We start from the raw sequence: 22561 nt of genomic DNA on the forward strand, positions 1-22561 counted from the left end.
AGGACAGTACATAATATTTTACTAGATATTAGTATTCAGCCTAAAGTGTAACTTAAGGGTTTAACTAGGTTAATTAGGCTAACTAGGCAAGTTAGGGCAATTAGGCAAGTCATTGTATAACAAGGGTTTGATCTGTATTGAATTTAAAATATTACTTCTCACCTATAAAGCTCTAAATAATCTAGCTCCTGTTTATCTAAGCAACCTTCTGTCTCGCTACAATCCAGCTTGCTCTTTAAGATCTCAAAACTCAGAGCTTCTGGTAGCCCCTAGAATAGCAAAATCGAGTAAAAGAGGTCAAGCCTTCTCCTTTATAGCTCCTACACTCTGAGATAGCCTTCCTGATAACGTCCGAGGCTCAGACACACTCTCCCAGTTCAAGACTAGATTAAAGACCTATCTGTTTAGTAAAGCATACACTCAGTGCATCACCCAGCGGGTTCCACACAGGCTTCTGCATCTTGCTTATATACACTATGAACAGCAGCTACGCTAATTATTCTCTTTATTCTCTATTTTCACCTGGGAATACTCATCCTGAGGTCCTCAGATTATACAGAGTCACTGATTGGATCCAAGACCAGCGACGAGATGATCCCAAGGTTTCCATATCCGGGACCAGACCATATCCTGAGCTGCTGCTGCGCTGATGGTCGTGGGGAGTGGAGAACATGAGTCTGATTCCAGCGAGGCTCCAGGGACAGACGAGTCTTCGCTGAGGCCAGCTTCCAGCCTCCACCACGGTGACTGAAGCTCTGCACAAGACTTTTGGCCAGCGGAGAAATTAAAATGGTCGAGCCCAACTGAGTCTGGTTTCTCTCAAGATTTTTTTCTTCACTCCCATCAGGTGAAGTCTTTTTTCCCTCTCCGCTGTCGCCACTGGCTCGCATGGTTCAGGATTGGTAGAGCTACGCATCGATGAACTGGCTCTTTAGTGTTTGAACTCTCAGTAAGGATTTTAAATCACACTGAACTGAGCTAAACTGAACTGAACTTAAACACTAAAAACTGAACTACACTGTTCCAGTTTCTATGACCATTTATGTGAAGCTGCTTTGACACAATCTACATTGTAAAAGCGTTATACAAATAAAGCTGAATTGAATTGAATTGAACTGTAGAAAAATATTGCTTGAGGGGGCTAATAATATTGACCTTAAAATGGCTTTAAAAAAAATGTAATACTGCTTTTATTCTAGCTGAAATAAATCAAATACGTTCTCCAGAAGAAAAAAATATTACAGGAAATACTGTAAAAAATCATTGAAAAACAAGAAAGAAAAATTCACAGGAAGGCAAATAATTTTGACTTCAACTGTACATGTATTGACGAATGAAAGTGCAAGATAATGTAAAATTTGTTTTGAAGGTATATATTCAGAGATTTATCTCATGGTAAAGTCAGAATATGTATGATTTATCAATCAAAATGTCCAAAAACCTCAACTCCCATGATTCCACATTCAGTCACATTGTCATCAAACTATGGTTGCATCCAAAATCGCATACGTCGATACTATATAGTACACTAGTGTGAGCTGAGAAGTATGTCCTAATTCGTAGAATTCGAAAAACAGAATGCGAGAAGTATCTGGATGACTTACTACTTCTGGCAAGATTCCTGAAGTGCGATTCCAAAGCACACTACGCTCTCCCATGATGCACAGTGAGAGAATTCATAAATGGGGCTGAAGCCATGCAACTAACAGGGGTAGGTCACGTGATGACAAATGGAGAATTTAGTACGTTCGAGTTCCATTCATATTGCTCCAATTTATACTGTATAGAATGTACTGATCTAATGGTCGAGTAGTATCTTTAAATTCAAATGTAGTACCTACTGTGTAGTAGGCAATTTTGGATGCAGCCTATGCCTTTGTTTGTTGTGAATACACACCCTCTGGTGGTGAAAATGACACATTGTGCCTTTAAGCATATGTTTGGTAAAATTAATGTATAAAATAATAAAAAAAATGTTTTTTTACAATATATATTTTGTATTTACACAGAGTCAGCTACTCAGTGGATATACTATTATAACTACTCATTTAAACGTAAAATGCAAAGATGAAAGAACAACTTTTATTTATTTTACAAATAAATAAACTAATTAATTAATTAAATAAATTAATACATTCTGTTAATACATTTAAATAGTTGATTGATTGATTGATTGATTGATTGATTGATTGATTGATTGATTGATTGATTGATTGATTGATTGATTGATTGATTGATTGATTGATTGATTGATTGATTTTAAAAAGCTCAATCCCTTCTTGTAGGGGCTGCACACACCGAATACGCTTTTCTGTTCACGCTTTTTATCTTGCTAGGCAACGACTGAATCAGCTGCGTATTGTGCATACAGCTCCAGATAACTCAAAACAGCAACCACTAGTCTCTCCTCTATCAAAGAGCTTAGAATGACCAAGAGGCGACACTCAATAGAAAGTTCCATTGCAACAGCAGTGCCCAGCAACAGCCCCGGATTCTGCCATTTTGGAGTGAAAGCGATCGACTGTCTATTGGATCTTATTGCTGTCGCGATGGCAAGCAGCTGCTTTGTTTTTAATTTATTTATTTAAAAAGCGCATTAAAGCTGAGATACAACCTGAAAGACGACAATACAACACTTACCATCACAATCACTTTCAATAGTTTATTTTACAGACTTATAATATGCTGTTGTTCTATTGGAGTTTTCATTAAAAAATGACCACCTCGCCATCTAGTGACTGTTTCCCAAATCGCACTAGAGTGTCACCTCTTGGTGATGCTCTTTGCCCCTATCTTCAAAAGTCTCTGTAGTCGTCTTGACAACATAAACACTGCAGGGTCCTCGACGGAAACCCCGCCTCTGCTTTTATTTGATTGGAGAATAAAAAAGAAGCGGGTGACGTAACATGCATTTTCCACTCAGAGTTGACTTTTGTCAACTGCGCAGCAGGTGGTTATTGTATAACGTGTGGTATGTAGGGCGCATAACCAGTGTGCAAAACACTCGAATATGTTAGTTAACCATACAAAAGTTGTGCCTTTCAACCCATAAAGCGCATTCGGTGTGATCGGCCCCTGAGAAAATCAGAAAAACAATTCTATAAGATAAAACACCTGTTCATTGATTATGTTGACCATAATAAATAATCCCCTGTCAATGTTTCATCTCTATTTATTATTATTATTATTATTTGTATATATGTATTTTTAAAAATAGTTTGTAAGTAAACATTTACATACACATTGTTTAGTTTATTTATGTATAGTTCCATTAACATCTGTAATTCAGCTTGAATTATTGAACTTTTTCTTTTTTTTAATAATTTTTTTAGGGGCTTTTCACCTTTTTATTGTGATAGGATAGTGGAGGGCAGACAGGAAATCACTGGAATCAGAGAGATGCTTAAGGATCGACATAAGACCTAGAGGACCTAGAGCAAAGACTCGAACTCAGGTCGCCACCAGCACCTTGGTGCTATTTGTTGCCGCACTTAACCACTATAGGCTATTGGCGCCAACAATGAATGCTATTTTGTGTTTTATTTTTTGGTAAGAGTTTGTTAAACATGTATACTTGAAACAAATGAGTAAATAATGAACCTAAAAAGTTTGATTTAATTTGCTTTTCATGTAAAAATGATATTTAATAATTCTACATATTTCTATATATTCACACAACAGTCTGCTTTTTTACACAATTATCCCTTTTATGCAGGTGTCAGGTTACTTACAGAGACTTGCGCTTGTGATTTTCTTTTAATGAGTTCACCATCCAGCTCCTCCAGACTCTCGGTTAGTCCCTCTGCTTCACTCACTGTCAGGAGTGTGGTGGCGTGTTTGGCTTTCACCGTCAGCATCTTACACTTGGAGTTTAGGGACGCGATCTGCTCCTGGTAGCCCTTGATTTTCTGAGCCAGTTCCTGGTGAGATAAATACAAACACAAATGACAGATTTAGCTGGTGGTTTAGATGTGATTCAGCTGGCGATGCAAAAAAATAAATAAAATAAGTTCAACAAAAACAAAAATCAGCTGACAGTGTGGCATCCCTGAGCTAAAACTAGGGTTAATGAAAACCTAAAAATCATTCATTAAAAAAAAAAATCAAATCTGTTGTACATTTTAATTGTTAAAAACAAAACTAATAATAAAACTGACTAAAGTAAAATTATTAAATATTAGTAAATACTGCAGACTGCATCTCATGATGGTTCATTTGTGCCTTTAGTTCTGAGCCACATGTAAGTCACCTCAATGCTTTTATAGTTATCTAAGAATATATATGGAAAAAATATTACAAAAAATCTTTAAATAAATACAAGTTTTAAAAATAAATAACAACAATAAAATTTGACTGAAGAGGAAAACTAAAAGTTTTATAATAACTGAAATAATAATAGTCAACAAAAACGAAATCAGCTGACAGAGTGGCATCCCTGAGCTAAATATACATCACTAAAACTAGGACTAATGAAAACCTCAAAGTCATTCATTAAAAATAACAAAATCAAAGCTAAAATAAAGACATACATTTTATAACTAAATGTTTTACTTATTTCAGCTATTTACAAAAACAGCATCTCTAATTGTTTGTTCAAATACTAAAAAGGCAATACAATAAAACAAAAACTAAAGTAGACATTAAAGGTATATACAAAATACATAAAAACAAAACTAATAATAAAATTGACTAAAGTAAAATTATTAAATATTAGTAAATACTGCAGACTGCATCTCATGATGGTTCATTTGTGCCTTCAGTTCTAAGCCAAATGTAAGTCGCCTCAATGCTATTTTAGTTATCTAATAATAGACATGGGAAAAAAGCTGCAAAAAAGAAAAATATTACAAAAAATCTTAAAATAAATACAAGTTTTAAAAATAAATAACAACAATAAAATCTGACTGAAGAGGAAAACTAAAAGTTTTATAATAACTGAAATAATGTCTATTAATAGTCAACAAAAACAAAACCAGCTGACAGAGTGGCATCCCTGAGCTAAATATACATCACTTAAACTAGGACTAATAAAAACCTCAAAGTCATTCATTAAAAATAACAAAATCAAAGTTAAAATGAAGTTAAACATTTTACAAAAACAGCATCTCTAATTTTTTGATCAAATACTAAAATGGCAATACAATAAAACAAAAACTAAAGTAGACATTAAAGGTATATACAAAAAACTTAAAAACAAAACTAATAATAAAATTGACTAAATTAAAATTATTAAATATTAGTAAATACTGCAGACTGCATCTCATGATGGTTCATTTGTGCCTTCAGTTTTTAGCTATTGCTATTACTTTATATTGCTATTAACTATAATGCTGTTATAGTTATCTAAAATAATAAATATGGAAAAAGCTGGAAAAAACAAAAAATATTTTAAAAAAATCTTTAAATAAATAATAATAATAATAATAAAAATAATAAGTTTTAAAAATAAATAACAACAATAAAAACTGACTGAATAGGAAAACAATTTTTTTATAATAACTGAAATAATATATATAAAAGTACTTTGCAAAATAACAAAAAAAAGTAAAATGTAATGTTTATTATAGTTTAGGAATGTATCATTTCAACTAATACCATTTAATCATTTGAAAGAAAACTAATGAGATTTATAATAAAATAACTAATAAGCTAATAATTAATTTTAATATATAAATAATACTAAAACAAGTCTGCACCTCGTGATGGTTAATTTGTGCCTGCAGCTCTTGGATGTTGCTGGTGTTCACAGGTTGGTCCTGAATGACCCGATGAGCATCTTCAATCATAACTTGCAGGTTTTTCACTTCCTGTTCGTATTGTTCATACTGTACCACAGCCTCCTAAAACAGACATCAAACAAACATACATACATGTTTATTTCATGACAAGTTAAATACAATTAACAAACCCTAACCCTATCTCTTTCAGACAGCTTTACATTTAAAAACAAAATTAAGACGCTACTTAGTGACTTCATAGAGCTTCTAGATCAATGGTCTCAAACTCTATTCCTGGAGGGCTGCAGCTCTGCTTAGTTTAGCTCCGATCACCGCCAACTCATACCTGCTTAAAAGTTTCGAGTAGTCTTGAACACCTTGATTAGTTTGTTTGATTCAAGTTGGAACAAAACTGTGTAGAGCTACAGCCCTTCAGGAATCGAGTTTGTGACATATGCTCTAGATCAGGGATCACCAAACTTGTTCCTGGAGGTCTGGTTTCCTGCAGATTTTAGCTCCAACCCTAATCAAACACACCTGAACAAGCTAATCAAGGTCTTACTAGGTATGCTTTAAACACCCAGGCAGGTGTGTTGAGGCAAGTTGGAGCTAAACCCTGCAGGGCACTGGACCTCCAAGAACGAGATTGGTGATCCAATAGGTAATGTTGTTCCTGGAGATCTACCTCCCTGCAGAGTTTAACTCGTGAATCGTCAGACCGTGTGGCGAGTTTTGCAGTTCGCTGCTTTGGAAAGTTCAAGCTTGGTGAACTCTGACCTGCTAAATTGCAACACATGACTGGTGAGACCAATCAAAGATCAAAATATGCCCTTTCTGAACAGAAATTTAAAACAGGGACCAATCGCTTGCTTTTTTTAAATGTCTAATCGCCTTGTTTAATCTTGCCCATTTTCGCAGCGCTGTACAACAGAATTTCGCACACACAAACTCTATTGTGACCGCAGCATAAGTAGGATCTGAATGAGCCCTTGGTCATTAAAGACAGGTGTGTTTGATCAGGGTTGCAGCTGAAGTCTGCATGTAAGTAGATCTCCAGCAACAGCACTGGGAAACCCTGACGAAGAAGTTATTTTAGCTTTTGCAGTGCCTTTTACTATTGCAAATGCAAATAGCAAAACTTGACCCCTTTTAAGAGTACATAGTGTACGCAAAGTAGTTTATCATAATTACTCAAAAATAACCCTCTAAATCAGAAGTGGGCAAACTCGGTCCTGGAGCGCCGGTGTCCAGCACAGTTTAGCTCCAACACTAATCAAACACACCTGAACATGCTAATCAATGTCTTCAAGAGCACTAGAAATCTATAAGCAGGTGTGTTTTATTAGAGTTGGAGCTAAACTTTGCAGGACACTGGCCCTCCAGACCTGAGTTTGACCACCCCTGCTCTAAATCACAGGTCTCAAACTCAATTCCTGGAGGGCTGCAGTTTTGCCCCAACCCTAATCAAACACAGCTGGTGAAACTAATAAAGGTGTTCAAGACTACTAGGCTGTTTCTCATTTTTCTCAATTACTTTCACTGTCTCATTTAGCAATACTCCTGATATAAGTAAGTTATATCTCTGAACTTTAAAAATAAATCTATATAAAATGATTCACTTCCCACCACCTTTATTCAGCCGCAATGACTTCTGGGAGTTCTTTTCCGCTCAAGTCTGCATCGATGCATTCTTGATATCAAGAACACATCCGGGAACTTTCACGCGTCCTCCGTTCTTGCAGTCTTGAGTATTGGAACTGAACTTTGGCAGTTGATGATGACATTACATGAGAACACGAGGACGCAAGATCGTTGAAGAACGCATCTTGAGAAACAGCCTTTTAGTGTCTAGTAGTCTTAAACTCCTTCATTAGATAGATCAGCTCGATAGATTGGATCAGCTGTGTTTTATTAGGGCTGGAGCAAAACTGTGCAGAGCTGCAGCTCTCCAGGAATTGAGTTTGAGACCTATGCTCTTAATACATCTCGATTTTCCTTGTAAGAGAAACATTTGTGATCCTGGACCACAAAACCAGTCATATGTGTCACTTTTAGCACAATTATGCCTCATCTGAAATACAAATAAATATGCTTTCCAGTGATGTGCGTACACTTTAGTCCCTTTCACACAGTGATACCGGTAAATATCTGGAAAATTTCCGGAACGACTTTACCGGTATATTCAAAAAAGCGCTGTTCACACAGGCGAGGACGTTACGGAAATTTTCCGGAAAAGAGCATTCACACATCCATTCCAAAATACCGGTAAATTCTGACATCATTCACCACAAATGAGCTTTAAACGGCTGCGCTAGTGCGCTTGTATTTGTAAACATTTGCCTAAATTACAAACTCTGTGGATGATCAATATTGTGAACAACTTTCGCAGGATCACTTTTGCATGTCGAGAAGTTCATAATATGTGCGTGTGCTGGCGCTCACAGGCACACGCAAAGCTTGAAGGTAAACAAACAACGGCTTATCATAAGCATCTCATCGATGATTATTTACACAGTTGGCATTAAGAAGAACATATAAACGTGATCTGACTAACTTCTAGCAGCTAAATGTGTCTTGAAAAATATTCAAAGGCTTTTATTCTCACAAACCGCGCGGACGTAAATGCGTCTGACTGTTGTAATTGGCTAAAGCAGACGTCTCACATCAGCACGTTCTAGACGTGCACGCGCTTATTACGGTAATCTTCTTTTTGCGTTCACACAGCGCAGCATTCCGGCAAATTGCCGGTAATGTTACAACTTCTCTTTCCGGAAAATAGCCAGAACGAATTTACCGGTATTTTCAAAAAGGACCTGTTCACACATACAACCTTTCCGGAAAATTGCCGGCAATTTTCCGGAAAGGTCTGTATGTGTGAAAGGGTCTTTTGTCAGCATATGACAACATTTTGTTGCTTGTTCAAACTGCTTATTTAAAATGAGCTGAAACAACACAATTGCTTAGTTTTTTAAATTAATCGATTCTTGTTGGAACAAAATAAAGAAATTGTGTGGAACTCAGTATTTTTTACAGTGTTGGTGGCTTTCACAATCAGAAAGAAGCTAATTTAATTTCCGTCATCACCAGGATTAAGTTGGATATACAGTGGGGAAATAAATATTGGACCATTTTTCTCAGGAAACATTTTTTTAAAGGTGCCGTTGATAACAACCGAAGAAATCCATATATGCAAAGAAAACTAAACTAATTAGTTTACAAATGAAGTTGTGTAATAAAATGAAATGACAAAGGAAAAAGTATTGAACAAATGAAGAAAGGCAGTGAAAGCCCAGACAGCAGCTGAAATCTCTCAGCAGTTCTTCAGCAACCCTCTGCCCTTCCTCAGAGTAAATGAAAATCAGCTGCTTCAGTCCAACATTTACATGAGCAGGATGATAAGGATAAAACCAATGTGGACATTTCAGCAAGACAATGATCCAAAACACAGCCAATGAAACTCTCAAATGCTTTCAGAGAAATAAAATCAAGATGTAGAATGGCCCAGCCACTCACCTGACTTGAATCCAATATAAAATGCAAAATTAAAGCTCAGGTTTGATAGATGAGACCCACAGAACCATCAAGATTTTTGAATTCTGTAAAAAAAAAACCTGAGCAATGCATGTGACTTCATTCTCCATAGAGTCGTCTTTAAGCTGCTTTCACCATAAGAAAAGCTTTTATATAAAATATTAAATATATTTCGGTAGTTTGGCTCTTTCTCCTTGAGTCATTTCATTGTTATAACACAGAACTCTTGTTTTATTTTATTTTTATGTTTGTATTGTTTGGGCTTCTACCAAAATCTGCTTCAATTCCATGTCAACACCTCCTTTAGCAATAATATATCCAGGAAAAAAACATGATGTGCTCAATACTTATTTCCCCCACTGTATAATGCCAGTGTCAAGACCAGCAGGTCAGCGGTTTTCTTTCATTTGTTTAGATTTTTTTATTTATTTTGTTATTTTATACCTGCAGGATGTTGCACTGCTGGATGGCGGTGTGCTGCAGCTGACTGGCCTCCTGCTGCAGATTCAGAGCTGTGCGACAGATGGACAAACTGGTGACCACTTCCTCTGGGACTCTCAGAGCGCTCTGACACTCCTGCACGGCCTCCACCTGCTGCTTGAAGCTCTCCATGTCTGCCAGCAAACGCTGAAAAACATCCAAACCTTTTGTAGGAACAAAAACCTTTCCACGGTAAAATATACATGGAGCAAAAAGCAGGTTCAGAGAAGGCACTCAATAATAGATCAGAAGAATCTTTCTGTTACCAGATCAGATGCTTTAGCAGGTACACAATATTTTACTTCTTATTTTTAGAAAAAAGCAGAGAGGGAGAAAACCTGGATGATTCAACTCCTGATCTATGACTCCAACATTAAATGTATAAGTAAATGTACAAAATAAAATTTAAATATATTTATGGATACAAATAAATGGACCCAAAACTGCAATATGTGAACCTGGACCACAAAACCAGTCATAATAATTGACTAATTGACATAATAAATGATTTATACATCACCTGAATGGTGAATAAATAACTTTCCTATTGATGTATACTTTGTTAGGATGGGATTTTTATTTGGCCAAAAAACAACTACTTGATAAACTGCAATCTGAAGGTTCAAAAAACAGCCCATATACAGAAAAAAATGCCTTAAAAATGTTCTGAATAAAGCGCTAAGAAATGCACATCACTAATTAGAAATTGAGTTTTAAAAAATGAACAGTAGGACAATTACAACACATCAACATACTTAATAATCTAATGATTTTAGGCCTTAAATGATTTTGACCCATACAATGTGTTTTTGAGAAAGGTAAACGGTGGTCAGAGCCAGCTCCAAATGGGCTGGTCAGCTCCAAGTAGGTAGGGCTTGAGCTCCAAATGGGCTGTCCAAACCTCATGGAGTTTTCATTTTTGAATGTACATCAGTGTTCCCCACCCTTTTCATCATCATGGACCGGTCAACGCTTGACAGTTTTACCATGGCCCGGGGGGTAGGTGTATGTAAATTGCTAGGCGAACATGAACTATTTTCTCAGAAGATGACAAGCTGACAAAGCATTGATGTAACGCTGATAAAACTTTTATTTACGGAGAAAATTTAAAGCACTGGAATGTCCGTCTGAGATAATTTTTCATTCATTTTCTTTTCGGCTTAAGCTGCGGTCACACTGGGCTTTTCCTCCCATACACTTCCATTCATACGCACGCGAATGCGTCAGACCGGAAACGCAGGGTCATGTGTCAAGTTTCGGAGGTTGCTGCAGTGCAAAGTTCAAGCTTGGTAAACTCTAACCTGCGAAATCGCATCACTTGACTGCTTGAGACCAATCGAGGGACAAAACATGACATCTCTGGACAGAAATGTAAAACATGGAGCAGTCGCTCGCTTTTTAAAACGTCTAATAATCTTGTTTAATTCGCCCCTTTTCGCAGCGCCGTACGACAGAATTTCGCATGCTCAAATTCTAGTGTGACTGCAGCTTTAGTCCCTTTATTAATTCAGGGTCGCCACAGCGGAATGAACTGCCAACTTATCCAGAATGTGTTTTCACAGCGGATGCCCTTCCAGCCACAACCCATCTCTGGGAAACACACACTCATTTACACTCATTCACTACGGACAATTTAGCCTACACAATTCACCTGTAACGCATGTCTTTGGACTGTGGGGGAAACCAGAGCATCTGGAGGAAACCCATGCGAACGCAGGGAGAACATGCAAACTCCACACAGAAACGCCAACTCACCCAGCCGAGGCTCGAACCAGCGACCTTCTTGCTGTGAGGTGACAGCACTACCTACTGCGCCACTGCGTTACCTCTGAGATAATTAGTCTACCAAAATGTGTATATTCCACACAAATGATGAAGCTGGTCGGTCAGTTCTTGTTACGTGACTTGCGGTGCGCTCACAGCATTCTGAAGATGTTTTCAACTGGGTGCACCGCGCAACTTGTATGTGTCGTTCTCAATATGCGTGCACAAGCCACGCAGCTCCATTGAAAATAACGAATGCGGAAAAGATGTGATATGTGAACGGCTGCCATCATTTACAATCTTCAGCAATTAATTTTTTTGCGCAGTCATTGGGGATTCACCTGATTTGTTGACATGGGTTGCAGATCCATTCCTTGTCTGTGAGTCCTTTACTAGGCCTTTTCCCCTTCCCAAAGAAACTTTCCAAAGATGTCTGTCTCTTACTTCTTTTGGTGATTGTGGCTTAAATTTTGGTGCTCAAGTGACCAAGATGTAAGCAAGAGAATATGGCCAAAATAAAAGATTTTTCAAAATAAAAGATCGTTCAGACTATAATAAATAAAACGGAAATATTTCATGATTTCTAGTGCAGCCGGAACCAACTAATGCACAAACCGGTACTGGTTCACAGCCCGGGGTTGGAGATCACTGTTGTGCATGACACAGAGTACAAACTAATTGTGTTTTATAACCGTCTATCTACCCCAGCCTCACAGTAACCTGTTTTGTTTTATTACCGTCTACACCTACCCCAACCCTAAACCCAACCTCACAGTAATCTATTGAGTTTTATTAATGTCTACTACACTTACACTAACCCTACACCCAGCCTACTTGCATCGTAAGTGCCTCACACCCACCTTACCCAGTCTATTGCGGTGTAATCCCTCCCACTTGGATCTATCCGGGCTGCACTGATACTATTCCCCCACAAATATATCTATGCAACATAAGGTTTTGTAGTCCAGGGTCACATAGGTCTCATCATTTGCTTGCTTAAAAAGTGTGTAACTTTCCTGTTTTATGCCAAACACTAAATAACAAATTGTAAATTTTGGTCATGAGACATTTTAGATGAGTTCTCAAGTAGGAGTAAGCTGATATTTGAGATATCCATATTTTGAAAGGTGATCTCTGAGGGGATGACCACAATAGCATAATGCATTCTTTTTTAAATGGAGTTTAGCATAATAACTAAACATTAAAACACTCGAAGTCAGATACAGTTCCAAAGAGAAACTAAATTGCAAAATGTATGAATTTGGTCTAAAAATGTGATGATTTTATGTAAGTAACAAAAGCAATGAAAAAATATTGATTGTATATACGTGTGGAATTACAAACACAAACAGCTCATTCAAGATTAAATTGAACAGACTTTACCTGTCTTTGAGCAAGTTGCTCTTTTAGACTCAGTCGGGCCAGTTCAGGAGACGTGAGAGTCGCTTGAACCTGGTCCAGAGACACATGTAGGACCTTCACTTCACTCTCAAACTTCTCCATATCCTACAACAAACCCCAAAATCAGTCATGCTGAGCTACTATATTTAACACAAACTATTGAAGAGTTAGTTCACGCCAAAAACGAAAATTCTCTCATTAATTACTCTCCTTTAGGTTGTTTCAATTATTCAGAACAAAAATGATGATATTTTTGATGAAATTTCAGAGCTCTCTCATTCTCAATAGACAGTAACAGGCTCCGAAATGTTCAAAACTCAGAAAAAGAAACCAAAAACATTGTAAAAGCAGTACATCATGCAAAATTTTTCTGTGCCAAAAAACTTAAAAACAACTGTGTTCGACAAAGTCTTCTGAATGAAATCAAGGTGCGTGTTTATTATAAGCAAAGCGATGTATAGTTAGAGTCAACAACATACATATTCATAAAAGTGAGCTTAATTTGTGTCGGAACACACCAAATCCAAATCCGGCACCTTTAAAATCTGAACTGGCACCTCATTTTATGGATCCCTCTCCTCCCCTGTCCGCTGCTCACTTTCTTCTGCGACTCCCCAACCCTCTTCACTTTCGTCCACCACAACCCCCCGCTTTTCACGTTCGTCCTTCGTCCGCCACAACCCTCCAGGTCAGACTGGTCAAATTAATATAAAATCCTTATTTAATAAAAAATAAACAAATTGACGTGTCTATTTTGTGTCTGACACACTGAATACTGCGTTTTAAAATACTGATTTATTTTAACATGTGAACAACAGCATACAGAACAACAGAGCATCTTCACACACCTGCAGTGTTTCCAACAGCATAGAAAAAAGAATAAACTAAATAAAAAGAACGGGAAATATCTAGGGCAGGACTTTTTTTTTTTTTTACTTAAATTACAAATGTAGATTACAAAATGAAAACACTGACTGAACCCTTTTTAAGAACTGGCATATGCTGTTTGTCTAATCATACGTTTGTTTTTCGTCAAATAAAAATAGTAGTCTACTTCAAATCGATAGCTCCACTAAAAATATGCATTTAAACCTCTGTCAGCATTTTTAATCCGAGTCATTAAAGATCATGTCTTGAGTGTCTGGTTTTACCTTAGAGCTTGTGTGCTTTTATTTGCTCTTTCAATCGTGGTTCATGTGCCAGCGCTGCGTGTGATCAAAGACATTGACGAGGCACATATGCTGGCTTTTTGTAAAATATAGGCTACTTTAGCATATAAAAATTTTGTTGTTTACATAGAATATTGCAATAATTTGTATACCTGTTTTATAAGCTTTAAAATGAAAGCCTCAGTTTGGTGCGGAGTTATCATTAAGCAAAAATCTGGAAAATCTTTGGATCTGTTTGATTCGTAGATAAGGCTATGTACAGTAGGCTATTTAAAAAAAAAGTGAAAATCTGAAACCCCGCCTCTCTGCTTTCATTTGATTGAAGCATAAGAAAGATGCGACTCGCGTAACGTACTTTTTCCGCTCAGTGTTAACTTTTATTTCAACTGTGAGCACACTTTGGACAATGGCAGAAACGCGAGGTGTGCAGGGCACAAAAGCAGCATGCAGAACACTCGTGGCCATTAGTAAACCATTCAAAAGATGCACCTCTCGATGCAAACAGTGCTTTCGGTGTGATCGGCCCCTTATGCAGCCAAACTTTAAAAATATATAAAATAATATTTTTTAATCGTTTCACTGATATCATTAATGAATTAAAAACGCACCCTTTCGGTTTTACCGTTAATCGGTTATTTTGTGACCCTTGCTGTCTATGGAGAATGAGGGAGCTCTCAGATTTCATAGAAAATATCTCAATTTGCGACGTTAAGATTTCAGGTCTCAGATTTTTGGAATAACATGAGGGTGATTAAATTAAATTTTTGTGTGAATTTGTCTTTAAATATTAAAATCTGAGGAAGAATTAAACAATTTAGAAAGAATAAGATGATATGTGGAGCAGGAGTGCCCAAACTTTTTCCTATTAAAGGCCAAAAAAACAAACTGATTGAGGGTAGTGGGCCGGAGGTAAATATAACTATTATTTACATTAACACTATTTTTACATTAAAATTGTCATGGTAATTCTCAAATTTATTAAAAATTTTTAAAAAACTACATAAAAAAAAATACTTGAATTGTATTATTCATTCATTCATTTTCTTTTCGGCTTAGTCCCTTTATTTATCCGGGGTCGCCACAGCGGAATGAACCGCCAACTTATCCAGCACATTTTCACGCAGCGGATGCCCTTCCAGCCTGGGATACATTTTAGGTATCTTTAGATATACCACCTTTAGGTATCTTTATATAGTTTGGGCATTTTTGATAAAGAGCATAAACTGCTGAAACCTTTGCTGCATCCTGTAGACTTTGCAGTCGTGATCTGATGCTCTGCTCTAGCTCTTCCGTGTGACGGCTCAGTTCTGACACCTGCTGTCCCATTGCCTCCACCTGCAGTGTCTCAGACAGGATCTCCACCTTCTCCTGCATGGAGTCCAGGTCACCATGAAGCTCACGTGACTCACGCAGAACAGCCTGCAAACATGATATTACAAAACAAAAAACAAATTGCAATAACAAAAATGTATTGATATAAAAATGTAAACTCTTTTTTGCAAGTTTTCTTTCTTTCTTTTCTATGAAAAAAGCAGCCATAGAAACCCATAGCAGGAACAAAAAAATGACCGATACCGATAGCCAATAACTCTTTGCAAAATAAATTTGAAGGCTGGTAGACAATTTATACAATTTAATTAAATTTTATTTTTCTTTCCTGCACAAAATACCAAATACGGTTTAAGCCAAAATTATGAACAGCTGACAACATAATAAAACAGATATCCTGGACTAAGATTTGGGAAAAGCGATGGTAAGTTAAGTTTTTTTTTTTTTAATTAGAGGTAACGAGGACAGTTGGAGGTTGGAGGTAACTGATAAAGGATGTCAGTTCACCTGATACATCCTGATCTGCTCTTGCAGGTGTGAGGAAGAGTTCCAGATGATGTTGGCCTTCACCAGGCTCCTGGCTCGGTCTGTCCACTTCACTATGAACTCAAACATCTCATTGTACTCATCGAGATGTGCATCAGCCTTGAGATAATAAAAGATAAAAAGTGAGGTAATGCATTCAATAGGTTTTTTTTATTCAAAGGAGTAGTTCACCCAAAGATTTCCGCAACATTTATTCACACTCAATTGGTTTTATGATTTTCTTTCTTCTGTTGAGCACAAACCAAAATATACTGAAGAATTCTAAAAAAAAAACAGCCATAGACATCCATGGTAGGAACAAAAACATACTAGGAATGTATCAATATAAAATTTCTGACCGATATCGATGGCCAATAACTATAAGAAAAAAATACTAGGAATGTACTATGGAATTTTTTACCTATACGATAGCTGATAACGATTGAAAAAAATACTAGGAATGTACTAATATGGAATTTTTTACATATACGATAGCCGATAACGATAAGAAAAAAATACTAGTGATGTTTCAATATGAAATTTTTGACCGATAGCCGATAACGATAGAAAAAACGTAGGGATGTACTGTTATGGAATTTTTGACCGATAGCTGAAAACGATAGGAAAATATTCTAGGGATGTACCGATATGGATTTTTTGAACGATATCGATAGCCGATAACAATAGGAAAAAAATACTAGGGATGTACTGATATGGATTTTTTGAACGATATCGATAGCCGATAACAATAGGAAAAAAATACTAGGGATGTACCGATATGGATTTTTTGAACGATATCGATAGCCGATAACAATAGGAAAAAAATACTAGGGATGTACCGATATGGACTTTTTGAACGATATCGATAGCCGATAACAATAGGAAAAAATACTAGGGGTGTACCGATATGGATTTTTTGAACGATATCGATAGCCAATAACAATAGGAAAAAAATACTAGGGATGTACTGATATGGATTTTTTGAGCGATACCGATAGCTGATAAAGATAGGAAAAAATACTAGTGATGTATCTATATGGAATTTTTGACCAACACGTTAGCCGCTAACGATAAGAAAAAATACTAGGAATATAGGCATGTACTGATATGGAATTTTTGACCGATAGCTGATAACAATAGGAAAAAAATACTAGGGATGTACCTACCTATGTGGATTTTTTGAGTAATACCGATAGCCGATAACAATAGGAAAAAATAATGGGAATGTACTGATATAGAATTTTTTGACTGATAGCTGATAACAAGAGGAAAAAAATACTGGGAATGTACTGATATAGCATTTCTGACTGATAGCCGATAACAATAGGAAAAAATACTGGGAATGTACTGATATGGAAATTTTGACCGATAGCCGATATCGATAGGAAAAAATACTAGTGATGTATTGATATGGAATTTTTGAGCAATACCGATTGCAGATAATGATAGGAAAAAATACTAGTGATGTATCAATATGGAGTTTTTGGCAGATACCAATGGTCAATAACTATAGGAAAAAAAATATTGGAAATGTACCGATATGGAATTTTTGACCAATACCGATAATGATAGGAAAAAATACTAGGAATGTAGCGATATGGAATTTTTAACCGATACAGACAGTCGATCACGATAGGAATAAATACTAGGGATGTAACAATATGGAATTTGAGCAATACCGATAGCCGATAGCCGATAATGATAGGAAAAATACTAGGGATGTACCAATATAGAATTTTTGGACCGATACCGATAATGATAGGAAAAAATACTAGGGTTGTAGCGATATGGAATTTTTGACCGATACCAATAGTCGATAATGATAGGAATAAATACTGAGGATGTACCAATATCGAATTTTTAAGTGATAACGGAAGCCGATAACGATAGGATAAATACAAGGGATGTAAAAATAAGAAAAAAGATAAGAAAAAATACGAGGGATATTCCGATATGAAATTTTTGACCGGCAACGATAGCCGATGACTCTTAGGATTTGGCTGGTAGCCAAATTATAGGATGATTGATAAAAATATTCTTTGGCTTAAAGATGTCAACCTAATTTTGTCATTGGATCAAGAAAAATAGCATTTATCAGCCGATATTGATATGGCCACTGATATATCATGCATTCCTAAAAAAGTCAATGGCTGTTTTTTTTACATTCCTGAGTATTTCTTCTTTTGAGCTCAACAGATGTAAGAAACAACAACAATTTGATTTGGAACAAGTGGAGGATGAGAATATTTGTGTGTGAACTATCCCTTTAATCTGTGAATAAAACTAAATCTTCCTACCTTCTTTAGCCATATAGTCTTATAATCAGCCAGTCGAAGAGTGTGATGATGGATCTCTCGTAATTTAGCGATAGCATCAGCCAGCTGTCTGGCTATCAGAGGGTTACGGCGACCAAAATCCTGCACCGCAGCCTCCAGCTCAGCAAGAGTTCTTCCACAGCAGTCAAGTTCATCACAGAGACGCTAGAAATACAGGTCAGTTTTTGTTGATTTCTAGGCCTATAACATCTGGTCAAAATACTAGACAGCAACTAAGTAGATTTGCATTTTTGAGGAATGTTGATTAATGTACAAAGTATCTTTGTTGTCAAAAACAGATTAATAAAAATGTATAAAACAAGTACTTATTAGTTATTTGTATGGCATGGTTATGTTCTCAAAATATAGATTATTAGTATTACATACTCTGGCCTCATCTTTGGCCTGATCAATATCCGTTGCCTTTTCCTTTAGAGCAGTAGAGACAGCCTTCATTTTTTCAGATACATCATGAATTCTGGAGTTGAACTCTTCTTTGATTACTCTAGACTTCTGGATGTCTCTCTCCCTGGCTTGAACCTACAGACATGAATTATTTAATTAATGCTGCTGATAAAGTATTGACAAAGTATTGATAAAGTATAACAATTCAAATTATTCAAAACAGTTGTATGCTATGATTTAACAAAGCTATTAATGCACTTTAAAAACAATGAAAAGAGTAATTATGTACCTGATCCTCAATGGATCCCAGCGCCAGAGATACTTCAGCAAGCTGCATTGAGATCTCAGATGGTAAAATAGTGTACAGGTCTAAGTATTTGCTTTGCTGCTGCTCTGCGAGTTTGTCCACATTCTGACGGTGAGTGATCAGCTCTCCGTGCATCACCTGCAAAATGATACGAATTTAGACAAGAGATTGATGCTACAGTATAATAACACATGTACTACATATTGTATACTATTTACATTAAGCAAAGATTTTTTATGCATGCAATATCACAATCACACACTATAGTTAAAAAACTTAACAGCTTATACTGTAGATGCAATGAGTGCTGCATCCCAATGCAACATGCTCAAGCTTATAATTGCTCATCTGACCTAATTAAATAATCAAAGCAGTCATATCAATGTAGTTTAATCCTGTTTACGGTTTCACATATTAATTAGTTCACCTCCAGTTCTTGAGACAGAATGTCCAAGTCAGACGTGGGGTTCAGCAGGAGCTCTCTGGAGTCTTGGATCCAGCTCTTGACAAGACTTAGTCCTCTTTCTACACCTTCTCTGTCTGACAGCTCCTGCTGAACCCGAGATTTTCCTGCCCTGGCCTTCTGCAGGAGACTACAAGAGACACAGATCAAATTTATAAACCTCCAGGCATTATTGCATCTACATGCCAATTATCAGTGCTGGTTCAAGCCAATTTTGGAAGCAAAACTACACATAAATTAAACTTGTTAGCATTCACCAGGGATGGGTGGTATGATCGAAAATATTTGAATATATATGAATAATTGAATTTCACATTAATGATATTTATTCACACTCACTAGCCACTTTATTAGGTACACCTGTCCAACTGCTCGTTAACACAAATTTCTAATCAGCCAATCACATGGCAGTAACTCAATGCATTTAGGCATGTAGACATGGTCAAGACGATCTGCTGCAGTTCAAACCGAACTCATCAGAATAGGGAAGAAAAGAGATTTAAGTGACTTTGAGCGTGGCATTGTTGTTGGTGCCACACAGGTTGGTTTCAATATTTCAGAAACTGCTGATCTACTGGGATTTTCACACACAACCATCTCTAGCGTTTACAGAAAATGGTCCAAAAAAGAGAAAATAACCTGTGAGCCGCAGTTCTGTGGGCACAAATGCCTTGTTGATGCCAGAGGTCAGAGGATAATGGCCAGACTGGTTCCAGCTGATAGAAAGACAACAGAACCTCAAATAACTACTCATCATAACCGAGGTATGCAGAAGAGCATCTCTGAACACACAACACATCCAACCTTGAGGTGGATGGGCTACAGCAGCAGAAGACCACACTGGGTGCCACTCCTGTCAGCTAAGAACTAGATACCGAGGCTACAATTCACACAGGCACACTAAAATTGCACAATAGAAGATTGGAAAAATGTTGCCTGATTTGATGAGTCTCGGTTTTTTGCTGCGACATTCGCATGGTAGGGTCAAAATTTGGCGTCAACAACATGAAAGTATGGATCCATCCTGCCTTGTATCAAAAGTTCCAACCCAAGCTCATTCTGAAAATGAAGTCCCGCAGACGTTTCTGGAGACAGCGGAATACGTCCCGGGGGGTACGTACGGCTGCGTTTATTTTTTTCAAACCAACGCTGCGGATTGGTATGACGCTGTTCCCTTTCGCGCTTGCCTTACCTCCTTGTGGAGGGCTTCCCAGCTGCAATCCGTTTGTCCACTCAGCTCACCGTGTTCGAGCGGTTCCAGCAATCAGGTAAGACAAAAACAGAATCAAAAAATTAAGTGAACGAGTTTCGTGACAGGGTGAGAACGCGGCGAAATCCGAAAACGCAGTAGAAAAAAAAAAATCGTGGCTTTTATTTTTTTGGATGGCTTTTGTAAACTGTTGCTCGGGTTTAGGGAAGCGAGCGGGGGGGCAGGTCAATCGGCAAAATTGGTTGGGTTCAGGGAAGGAGGAGGGCGGGTCGGCCGATTGCCCGGTCGCGCAGTCAATCATCCGGTTAGTCGGACAGCAGCCTTTGGTGGGTTCACGCGAGAACAGCGTGGGCGGGAACCACACTCGCGAGAGGCGTCTGAGGTGCGAAAAAGCGCACAACAGCGGCCTCTCGCGGATTCGTAAAAACAAAAACTGCAGCCGAATTCCGTATTCTCCAGAAACGTCTGCGGAACTACATTTCCACAATGAGCCGGGGTAGAAAAGTTCAGGCTACTGGTCATGGTGTAATGGTGTGAGGGATAATTTCTTGGCTTACTTTGGGCCCAATAGTACCAAATGAGCATTGTATCAATGCCACAGCCTACCTGGGCATTGTTGCTGACCATGTCCATCCCTTTATGACCACAGCGTAGCCATCTTCTGATGGCTACTTTCAGCAGAATAACGCACCATGTCATAAAGCGTGAATCATCTCAGACTGGTTTCTTGAATATTACAATGAGCTCACTGTACTAAAATGGCCTCCACAGTCACCAGACCTCAATCCAATAGAGCACCTTTGGGATGTGGTGGAATGGGAGATTACCATGGATGTGCAGCTGACAAATCTGCAGCAACTGCGTGATGCTATCATGTCAATGACGAAAATCTCTGAGAAATATCTATAGTACCTTGTTGAATCTATGCCATGAAGTATACAGGCAAAAGGGAGTCCAACCCGGTACTAGTAAGGTGTACCTCAAAAAGTGGCCAGTAAGTATACTTAGATTTACAGAGGGTTACAACATATAAACTAAGAAAAAAAAAAAGAATGCGTCTAGCACTTTCCTTTCTTTTATTTGTATAAATATAGTAGGACTCCACAATATCGTATTTTTGCAGATGTTATATTGTTGCAGATATTATTACCTCCTTTTGGCAGAATAGACCAATCTATCACAATTGACAATTTATTTCATGGTAGCTATATACCATCATACCACCCAGCCCTAGCATACAATCTTTACAATCTGCATTAGCTGCCATTACACTGGCTACTGTAGACACATGAATGACATCATGAATTGCACAACAGACCTGTCATCTTGTCGCCATTTCTTGAAATCTTATAAAAACAGTTGCCTTTTGTGACATTTTGTGAGTATTAGATTCGAAAAACATGACAGACCTCTCCAGTTGATCTTGCACAGCTTTGATCTCCTTCAGACTTGGCAGCTGCTCATGATCAGCCGTTGGCACAGACACCTCCACGTCATGTAGCAGACTAAGAGCGTACTGTCTCAGGAGAGTTAGAGACGACAGCTCCCTCTCCAGATCCTGACTAACCAGCTCGTACTGGTCCAGATGTGACTGCAGTGTGGCTTTGGAGGCTTTTTCAGCGGTGCAATCAGGAACACGGCCCTTCACTTCTTCCGTTAGAGATCTTACCTTCATCATCTGGACAACATAACATAACACTGTATTACAAAAACCTGTTTGCCCTAGTGCTTGTTTCTTATTTGTTCAATATGTTGAATATATATGCTTGGCCCGGTTGGAAGAGGTGTGCGCGGTTCACTTGGGCTTTGGTGCGGTACGCTTGTGTGTGACTGCAAAACGTGCCTGAGCGCGAAACTGAAAGCAAGACATGACTTTTACGGGACTGTTTCAAACGGACTTATTAATCGTTCTTACTGTTCAATGAACGCAAACTGTCGTAGTTTA

At 37.6% G+C, this 22561-nt stretch overlaps 1 protein-coding gene across 1 annotated transcript in view; it reads right to left on the reverse strand.

The window, feature by feature from the left end:
- Positions 1-22561, reverse strand: part of syne1b (spectrin repeat containing, nuclear envelope 1b) — a 329470-nt gene that overhangs the window by 115255 nt on the left and 191654 nt on the right. Inside the window, exons 83-93 of the mRNA XM_017351755.4 lie at positions 22026-22294; positions 19371-19536; positions 18926-19081; positions 18619-18771; positions 18214-18396; positions 15899-16036; positions 15296-15481; positions 12876-12998; positions 9693-9875; positions 5697-5840; positions 3732-3920 (exon numbers count right to left, since the gene is read on the reverse strand). Of these exons, the coding sequence (XP_017207244.3) occupies positions 3732-3920; positions 5697-5840; positions 9693-9875; positions 12876-12998; positions 15296-15481; positions 15899-16036; positions 18214-18396; positions 18619-18771; positions 18926-19081; positions 19371-19536; positions 22026-22294 (1890 nt within the window). The remainder of the gene's footprint in view (positions 1-3731; positions 3921-5696; positions 5841-9692; positions 9876-12875; positions 12999-15295; positions 15482-15898; positions 16037-18213; positions 18397-18618; positions 18772-18925; positions 19082-19370; positions 19537-22025; positions 22295-22561) is intronic.

Source organism: Danio rerio, chromosome 17 (assembly GCF_049306965.1).
Source record: "Danio rerio strain Tuebingen ecotype United States chromosome 17, GRCz12tu, whole genome shotgun sequence".
Taxonomy (NCBI): Eukaryota; Metazoa; Chordata; class Actinopteri; order Cypriniformes; family Danionidae; genus Danio; species Danio rerio.